A 10,092-nucleotide genomic window follows, 5' to 3' on the forward strand; every position below is an offset into this window, starting at 1 on the left:
TAACCGGTTTGCAATAAGCTTTGTAATTGATTTATACCGGAAGTTGCAGAGGGAAATGGGTCTGAATTTATCGGGGCTAGAAGCTTCAGGGCATTTTGGGATCAAAGAGATGAAGGTTGCATTGAGCTCAGGAAGAAGCTTCCCAGATTTGAAAAAGTGAAGGATGGCTTTAGAAGTATCATCTCCTACTAAGTACAAGAAATGTTTAAAAAATTCTCAATTAAACCCATCAGGCCCAGGGACTTTGTTCCCATTTTGACTGAAGATAACGCTTTTTATGTCCTCTTGGGTGAAAGGCTTGGATAAAAGGAAAGCTTCCTCCGAAGATATCTTCCTCAAAGGGAAAGGGACAGAGGCTATGGGGGTGGAGTTGGGAGGGTGCTGATTGAGAAGAGAATGGAAATGAGAAACCAACATTGCAGAAATTTGATTTTGATCAGTTGTAACATCCCTAGAGGGACCACACAAACCATGAATCGAGTTTTGGTTCCTTCGGGCCTTGAGAGCCGAGTGGAAAAACTTTGAATTTGAGTCTCCCAGATTTAGCCATTGAACTCTAGACTTTTGTCTTTGAAGAGATTCTTCCATTTTAGCAACAGAGGCATAGGCCGATTGGGCTTGGTTGACTTCTACCCTGAGACCGGGATCTGCAGGGTTAGACTTCAGGTTTGATTGGGCTACATCTAAAGCCTGACGAAGAATTGGAGCTTCAATATCAATATGACCAAATTCTAGATCTTAATTTCTCCTTTAACCTCTTTGAGCTTTCGTACCAATCTGTACATCGGATTCCCACTAATTGGAGTAGACCAAGCTCTCTCAACAACTTCAACAAGGGAGACATCATCTAGCCAAGCATTTAGAAATTTGAAAGGCTTCTTCCCATTACCAGAGGTGGGCTGAATTTTGATAATTATGGGAGAGTGGTCAGAGAGCCAAGGGGCTCTATAATCAGCAATAAACATAGGGAAATCACAGAGCCATTCAATATTTACCAGGGCTCTATCAAGTCTTCTTAGTTTGAGGTCCACATTTTGGGGACTATTGTTCCAAGAGAGGACATGCCCCATGGATCGAAGGTCAGTGTGGACCCCGATCCGAGAGAGGCGGGGGGACGTGCCCCCAGACGAGTCTCAGGATCATCCACGTGAAGGAGAGCTCCACCAAGGAACTCTCGAAAGAGTGCCCCTCACAGCATGAGTGGCGATGTAAAGTGAGATACCTCTCGATTCGGGGACCAGCCCGGATTCGAGGCGCACCTTAAACAAAGAAAGAGTCGTCATCCAAGGAAGTGGGCCATGGATCCCATGTTGTGCTCTGTTGCAACAGATAACCAGAGATACAAAAGGTCCGTGCCTGATGACGAATGGGGAAGGGGTTAGGCGCCCCCAATTCGCCCAAGTGCAAGCACCTGGTCTCTAAAAATGCCATTTTAATTAATTTTGAAGAAATTTGGGTCAAAACCAAGTTAAATGAGAACTTTATCGTTAGAAATCCAGGGGCACCAAGTAGGTGCGTAAATAAAACGAGGGATTCACACGCTGCACATCATACATTGTCATATTCTTTATTTCTTTCATTATTTTCATTATTGGCCTCAGGGAATAGATATGACGTGTACCAGATGGGTAATTATGAGCTTGAGGGAACCGTTGTATCTATTTCCAAGCTATGCACCGGAGCTGCAGCCGTAGACACTGGGTGTGCTGGTGTTCTACAGCAGCCGACGAGCAATGAACATACTCTGTATAATGCTGGGTGTGCTGGCGTTATACATCAAGGGTATGGTCATAAGCATAGTACCCTGCAGAAATGCATGGGCCCTACTTTTATTTCATTATATTATGTATATATATTAGTTGCTCCCTTTAGAATCAAAATTAGGGAACCCTTGCTAGGACACTATATATATGTACTCATATAGAACGAACATGTGCGACTGGCATGTGTGAGCCTATGATAGAAGTCAACCTACCCATGTAGTGTAGAAGGGTAAGTCACACCGTGATTACCCGTCGGATCATCTAGTACACTCACAAACACTTTTGAGTCAAGATTTTCTTGGCTCCGCTAGATCAGGTTAGGGCTGGTGCCCCTGGTTAGGGTATGTATGTATATATGTACGTGCATGTATTATATCTATTCTTAGATTATGACCTATCTCCTAGATTAGGTTTCTGTATCTATCGCAGGGCATTCCTTCAGACCTGATCGATGACCCTTACTCTTGCTCGGTTGTCAGCTAGATCATGATTTATTCTGTGATCTCTTATCATTACTGCTGCAACTCGAGCCGGGTTTTACCCGACCCGCATCGACCCGACCCGAAAATACCCTGGGTTGGGTTCAGGTTTCATGGGTTTCGGGTCGAGCCGGGTTTAGCATTCAAAAGCCCGCATGAATCTTGGGTCGAGCCGGGTTTGAAGGGGCCCGACCCGACCCTACCCGAGTTACATAAGTTATAGTATGTACATTTTTTTCTATTGTTAGTTAAAAGTTAAAAGTGAAAACCCACGCACCCACTGTTACTGTATGTGAGTGTAATTTCTGCTTCTATGAGTTGGCTTGATTCAAGTGTTTGATTCAGCATTGTTTGATTGTAATTACAACATTGTTTGATTACAGCATTGTTTGATTCAAGTGTAATGTGAGTGTAATTACATCATTGTTTGATTCAAGTGTAATGTGAGTGTAATTTCTGCTTCTATGAGTTGAGTTGACTCGCCAAACAAGAATTTTCCTTAAAAAATTGCGTCAACGTGAAAAAACTCGACCCGACCCGAACCGACCCGAGATTTATCATGGGTAGGGCCGGGTTTGGGAATCGTGGGTTTTCCGAAAAAAAACCCGACCCGACCCGACCCGAGATATTTCTCGGGTAGGGTTGGGTTCTTCAAAACCCGACCCGCCCGACCCGAGTTGCAGCCCTACTTATCATATGGTCATGCCGGTGTCTTGGGTCCATGTTTGTGAGTTTTTCTAATCTATTATCATCAGGTGGAGTTTGTTCCTTCTTTCAGTTTTGGGTCTGGTTGACGGTTTTGTTCGCCAGCCTGTGGACCCCGATCCGAGAGAGGCCGGGGGACGAGCCCCCCAGAAAGTCTCTAGATCATCCACGTGAAGGAGAGCTCCACCAAGGTACTCTCAAAAGAGTGCCCCTCACAGCATGAGTGGCGATGTAAAGTGAGATACCTCTCGATTCGGGGACTAGCCCGGATTCGAGGCATACCTTAAACAAAGAAAGAGTCAACATCCAAGGAAGTAGGCCCTGGATCCCATGCTGTGCTCTATCGCAACAGATAACCAGAGATACAAAAGGTCCGTGCCTGATGACGAATGGGGAAGGGGTTAGGCGCCCCCAATTCGCCCAAGTGCAAGCACATGGTCTTTTATTGCATTTATTATTAACTTTGAAGAGTTTTGGGCGAAAATCATGCGAAATGGGAACGAATATCCCCGAGATACCGTCTAGCTAGTCATGCATGTCTCAGAGATGAATAAGAAGCACACACAAAAGAAAATGAAAGACATGCCACCTAAGAATAGTTAAGTTATGAGTGTCATGCCTAATTGGTGTCTAAGTTCCGATGGGCAAACACATGCACACTACAACTAAAGGTATAAGGTATGTACAGGAAAGTAAGAAAACACAGCAAAACATACAATATGACAAACCCTGGACTCTACTGCGATACTTGACTCAGACCAAGATGGCCATCCATCCTGGCTGCACTACGTATCCCGGCCTCGGGAAGAATCAGAGTCAACGTAGTTCGGCGACCTATGCTAAACTACAATGCCTAACCCTCTAGGACCGCTATCCTAGACTCGATCAACTAGACTTGACTAGTTTTTAAAGTTTCTTGCTATTATTTAAGTTCAAGTGAATTGTAATTTTTAGGACTCCCTATATGCTCTAACTAATGCAGGTGGACCCTACACCCTATGTGTGACTAGGCTGTGCGTCCTAAGGAAAACCATGGGCTATCTAAGTGCGTTCTAGTCTAGCCATCGGATCGACTAAGTGTCTAGCCGACCACGACTCGAGGCCTCCTAACTCTGAGGACACTCACACGACAAGACTCAGCATATCAACACAAACAGGATAGACTCCTAACTCTAAGACACCCCAAACGCCTAGGAAAGACTCCTAACTCTATGGGAAGATCTTTTGAAAATGGTTTGCAAGGTTATTTTGAAGAATTTTTTATTTTTGGGAAGATTTGAAAGGTTTTGAAGCTTATGGAAGTTTTTGAAATTGTGAAAGTTGTGACTGAACTCAGGATGCCAGCTGCACGCCTGAGCTGCCTACATACCCCTCAGCTAGGGATCAAGCCATCCGTAGTTCGGACCAGAATTTTCTAACTACACTCCTAATGACTCAAGATTTTTGAGATTTTTGGTTTTTCATATGTTTTTGATGTTTTTGACACAAGAGGACAGAATCCTATCATTATAAGGGTAGGATAGACTCCAGATATCTCGCAAAGGTTGAACAGCATCCTATACTTTGCTGGGGAAATGAACAGAATCACGACTCTGCAAGGGTTGGACAGCATCCTATACCTTGTAAGAGCGGATAAAAATCACATGACTTGATGAGAGGATGGACAGAATCCTAACCGCTATGATGATATGACAAACTCCTGAAAGATTGACTCTCAAAGATGGAAGGACGGAATCCTAAACTCTATGAAGGTCGGACAGAATCCTATATTCTATAGAGGTAGGACAGACTGATGAATTTTAAAAGGGTAGGACAGACTCCTAAACTTTAAAAGGGTAGGACAGACTCCTAAACTCTAGGGTGGTAGGACAGACTCCTAAACTCTCAATGACAGACTCTAAAGAGGAAGAAATTCCTTCACCTGCGAAAACTCTAAGGCAGGAAGGGAATGGGTTGGCTCAAGATACATTCCGTCATAGCCACAACCCGAGAAAAGCATTTGAAAATCGATGGAAAGATCATACGCTGTTAAACAAATCCTGGAACCGATATTATTATCCATTCAGCACACCATTCAAACAAGTTCAATGTGACAATAATGCAAGCGTGATGATTATTCTTATACCCATGTTTTAGCACAGAACTCACACAAGGTGGCATGTAAATATCAGGTGCAACACGAACATGTAAGATATGACCTCAGTCACGATCAAATAACAAAACGCATGGGTAAAATTGAGATCCATCAGGGACACTTCCAATGATTGACTTTATTATGCACACATCAATGTCACTATAAGTCCAATTTGACCAATGTTCCAACTATAGCATCAGCAACATCAACATAACATGACACTTTGATAATCGATTCCCATTTCCGAGAAAGCTTTATACTAAAATTTTCTAAAAACAGAAACCACAGTACCCGAGATGTCTATCCTCCTATACAAATTCCAACTTCAGCAAATCATATAATATTGGGGAAAATGGTAACTATTATCACAATGAACACATTCTGAGAAAAAATTTCCAACGTGATTTATCAGAAAATTCATTAACGACTTATTCCAAAAAACCCATTTTCAAAATGTAATAAAGTTGTTAAACCAATGAATCTGTTCATAAAACATTCTGGAAACAGAAATTCCAAACAAAGCAAGCCCATCACAAGAGATGAATATAATTGAATCATCCGCGTATTCCCTCGACATGGGGTAAAAATCGTTTAAACCAATTTAGCATAAAAATTCAATATAAGACCAAGACCAAAATTAAGATAATATCAAGTCTATGAGCAAACCAATATTTCATCAGAAGAAGAAACCAACAACAGCACAGGTTCTCTGTTCAGAAGAAAAGGAGAAAAGCATATATATACAGATATTTCAGCGATGCAAAGCAAAGTTAGAGATGATACCCCGAAGGAAATGACAAACATAGAATCTGATGCTATGACTGAAGAAAATCCGCTGCAGCTTGGGTGTAGTGGTTGTGATGAGATGATTGTCCTCGAACGGAAGGTATTCGGTGATGGAGACAAAAGGTGGCTGCAAAAATCCCCTTCTTCCTCTCTCTGCCTTTTCTGTCCTGCTGGTGAAGAGACTCCTCCTTCTTCTCCAAGTTTCCAAAACCCAAACCCTACGACCCAAAATAAAAGAAACCCAATAAACCCTCTTCTCTGCCTTTCTTATATTATATATTTTATTTTATTTTTTTTTGCTCTAAATCAGAGAAATGGGAAGATCGATGGTGTAAATGGAGGAAGAAGATGGGTTTTGGGGAAATGGCAGAGACGGTAGCGGAGAATAGGGTTCTTGGAGGTGACGGTGGTTGGTGGGTTGGATCGGAGATGGGGTGGGAAGATGGTCGGAGTTGGGGTGAAAAAACGAAATGAAGAAGGTTTGGATGGTTTGCAGATGTGATCGGAGATGGGGGTCGGAGCTTGGGAGTGGGTTTCAAGGGAGATAGGAGTAGAGAAGATGAAGTGGGAGATGGACAGAGGAGGTGGTGGTGGGTGGATTGGCAGGAGTTGGGAGAGGCGGCCGGAGGTTTTTTAAAAAAAAAGGGTTTCACAGATGTGAGTTTTAAAATGGGTTTTGGGTAGAGATGGGGGTGGAGAGGGGTTTGGAGGTAAAAAATAGAGGGGATAGAATGGGGGAGATGGTGGCTCGGATTCCGGTGGGCTGCCGGCCGGAGAAGGAGGCCGGAGCTTCTTCTTCTTCTTTTTTTCGTTTTCTCTCTTCTGCTCTCTCTCGATCTTTTTTTTTTAAATGGGTTTTGTGTTGGCTGATGCGTGGAGATTAGTGGTGGTGAAGGTATGGGGGTGGAGAAAATCTGCATAGGTGGTGGTCTGTGGTGGTGGAGGGTTGGAGAAGATGGTGGCTTGCCGGAGGAGTGGACGGAGGTGGAAGAAGGTGGGCGGCTGTGTAGTTGCAGAGATGAGTTTTTAGTAGGGTTTTGATGGCTAGGTGAAGAAGAACGTGGAAATGGGTGGAGCTTGGGCTCCCTTTCTCTCCCTCTCGGTTTTCTCTTGGAAAAAATGAGGCCTCCTCCCCTTCGAGAAACCCTAGCTCGACACATATAGAGGGAAATGAAGATTTTCCCCCCCTTTACTTCCTGGACACCCCCCCCCCACAGTGATTTACGACTACTCTTTTTAATTTATAAAGGGGTGGTCCAGGTAGAAAATGGGGTAAAAAACTTCTTTTCTCCTCAAATGATCCTAACCCTCTAATTTGATCCAATGGTTGCCAAGGGATGCTTACACCTTAAGTAATACCAGATTTCCAAAATGACCCTCTAAAGATGGCAAATCACCATCTTACCCAACAAAAATATCTTGCCTTTTATGAAAAAAGGAGGGCGATATCTACACAACCAAGCTTTGATAATTCACACCCTAACCCAGTTTTGATTATTGAACAAACTTCGCCTATCTTTCTTACATTTTTCCCCCGATTGCCATGAAATTTTGCAGGGATATCCTTGAGAACACTAACAATCTCTTGGGGAATTTGTACCCACAAATGCGTACAACAAGATGCCCAAAACCCGAGCCTTCTTCTCATTTTGGGCCCAGTCCCTCATGAATTTTTGAGATTAATTTTCAAATAATTTGGGACTCGGAATTTGAGAATTTTATTGGATTTTTGAAGTTCTTATTTGAGTTTGGGGATTTTAGGGTCCGGTCAAAATGGGGTGTCTACAGTCATCTAGGCCACAATTATCAATACAGCAATTGAAATCGACAAGATTTGCAAAAATGGGATCAGCTCCACCAAATCTTTCCTCAGAGTACCGGATAGTATTAAAATCTCCTAGGACAATCCAAGGGCAATCAATTTGCTGGGAGATGATGTTAAGATCATCCCAAAGAGAGTGCCTTTCATTTCCCCCGTTTCTAGCATAAACAGCAGTTAGAAAAAAATGAGTTTGAGTTTGAGTGTAAAGAACCTCCGCATGAATAAACTGAGTAGAATCAGCAATAATGTTCACTTGCGCTATTTGAGGATCCCATATAATCCAAATACGACCTCTAGAAGTGTGGTTGTAGTTTGCATGGTAATTCCAAGTATCGCTAATATCTCGAATACAATTTTCCATCATGGGGTGAAAAACTTTAGTTTCAAGGAGACAGAACAGGGGGAGGGAGTGGTCATGGATGAGTTTTTTTATGTATCCCCTTTTTGTGCGGGATCCTGTCCCTCTAATGTTCCAGGCTGCAAGGGATGACATGGGAAACATCAGGAGTTGGTGGAGGGGCAGATGGGGGGGGGGGGGGGGGGTAACTGCATTTTCAGAGGAAGGGTCACCTTCAAGGGCTTCCAAAATTGAGTAAGGATTGGAGATTTCAAGTGAATTGTGATTAATTTCATTGACGGGAAAGCCAGAAGAGGGTTCAATGAGAGAATTACTTTGCCAGGAATCAACATTCCTCTTCCTAGATTTTGCCTTTCTTTGATCCTCCCCATATTCAGAATAGAAATTTTCCGAAACTGGGGAATTGGAGGAATCCAAAGGAATTTGCAGTTGGGAAATCGAAGGAGTTTGCTGATGAGACTCAGGGGGACTCGAGGGATTCAGATGAACTTGCTGATGAGGAGACGGAGGAGAATGCTGATGAGACTCAGGGGGTTGGGCACTTTTGATGGATTCCTCATCTTCATTTGCAACAGGGGAAGGAGGTTTTGGTTTCCACTCCTTTTTTTGCACTTTTCTGGTAAGAGGGGGCTTATTTTTTGGGCAAGAGGAATCAAAATGATTGAAAGTATTGCATTCCTTGCAGGAAGGAGGCCTCCATTCATACTCCACCCTCTGGTAAGTAGTCCCAAGAGAGGTTTTAATTTCAATCTGGTCTGGGAGGCTGCTTCCTGCTTCAACTTCAATACAGACTCGAGCATAGCTGAGACGAATTGCTTCCGTTGTATGAGAATCCATGTATAAAGGGAATCCAATCTTACTCGCTAGTTTACTGAGGCAATGGGCAAACCAGAATCGAAGGTTAAGACCGGGGAATCTGATCCAAATTGGAATGGTGGAGAGAGAAAGTTTCTCCAGGGCCATTTCCGGGGACCACCTTCGCAAGACCAGGGGCCTCCCACCAAAACTGTAATTTCCTCCATCTAAAATTTTTTCACAATCTTCTGAAGAATTGAAGTGAAACAGAAAGAAGCCGTTGTGGAGATTGTACATTTGGAAGGAACCTTTTACCTTCCATATTCTATTTAAGTGCTCTTTCAAAGCTACAAAATAAGGGCGTCTCCCCAGTAGGTAGCCGACTACAGAGTTTTGCCATTTTTTATCGTTGTCCTCCAGTTCTTCGTCCTCAAAATCGAGACCCGAATGTCCAGTTGCTTCAGTTTGATTGAAGAATTTGAGCTTTGATGAGGTCTGTACATCCTTGGATTCAAAAAGAGAAGTCCAAGCATCAGGTCTTTTTTTTGTGGGATTTTTCGGCTTTTGAACGAAATTTAAATTTTCAGAGGGGTTTAGCTTTTCTGTGGGGCCCATCGGGGTAGGATTGATTGAATCAACAAAAAACCTTTTGCTGACCACAACCAATTCTACTCATAGATTCAAATTTTCCCGCCTCAATTAGGCGAGAATTTAGAAAGGGGGACGGGATGCAAGGGCTAAGATTTTCTTAACCTTTGGGGGATTTCACAGCAGTTAAAACAGGGAAGTCTGACAAGACAGGGGATTCAGAAGCTGATGGGTCAGTTCCTTGGTGCGTAGGTGAGCGGGTATTGCCCAGGGAGTAAAACTGATTCTCCTTTTCGGGCAGGGGGTTGCAGGGAGGTGAAGAAATGGTACCAGAAAAGGTAAACGGCTTCGAGGTCTCGCCTTCCACCAATTTTTCCGATGGGAAGGGAGAGAGAGTCAAGAAACTACTCAGAATAGGAGATGGTGGGGGTTTAAACTTCTTAATAGTTGCAGGATCAAAGGGGATAGGAGGTTTATCCAAATTTTTTCTGGGAGTAGGGGGGATAAATTTTTCTTTTTGGTTTTTCTAGGGAGAGGGACAAAACAAGGAGGTTTAGAAAGGATTTTATGGAGTCTAGTACCTCTTTTGACATGAGTGGATGAATCAAAAACTTGGTCGAGATCAGCTCCACTATTTAGCTGAGAAGCAAGAGATTTGGATT

General features: G+C 43.2%; 1 protein-coding gene across 1 annotated transcript; it reads right to left on the reverse strand.

The window, feature by feature from the left end:
• Positions 1-216: 216 nt before the first annotated feature.
• On the reverse strand, positions 217-9,457 carry LOC143850014 (uncharacterized). Its single transcript, XM_077359352.1, has 4 exons — positions 8,260-9,457; positions 7,901-8,166; positions 774-899; positions 217-690 (listed from the first exon to the last, which is right to left on the reverse strand). The coding sequence occupies exons 1-4, from the start codon at positions 9,455-9,457 to the stop codon at positions 217-219; spliced, it is 2,064 nt and encodes a 687-aa protein (XP_077215467.1).
• Between the last annotated feature and the right edge of the window lie 635 nt (positions 9,458-10,092).

This window comes from Tasmannia lanceolata, unplaced genomic scaffold (genome assembly GCF_043159265.1).
Source record: "Tasmannia lanceolata isolate RefF3 unplaced genomic scaffold, GAP_Taslan_0.1 ptg000018l, whole genome shotgun sequence".
In the NCBI taxonomy this organism is placed as follows: Eukaryota; Viridiplantae; Streptophyta; class Magnoliopsida; order Canellales; family Winteraceae; genus Tasmannia; species Tasmannia lanceolata.

Coding starts and splice junctions, on each gene's coding strand:
- LOC143850014 (XM_077359352.1), bottom strand. CDS start 9,457: ATGGGCCCCACAGAAAAGCTAAACCCCTCTGAAAATTTAAATTTCGTT. Junction 8,167..8,259: donor AATTTTGGAAGCCCTTGAAG/GTGACCCTTCCT, acceptor CATCCCTTGCAG/CCTGGAACATTAGAGGGACA. Junction 900..7,900: donor CTCAGTTTATTCATGCGGAG/GTTCTTTACACT, acceptor ATCAAAATTCAG/CCCACCTCTGGTAATGGGAA.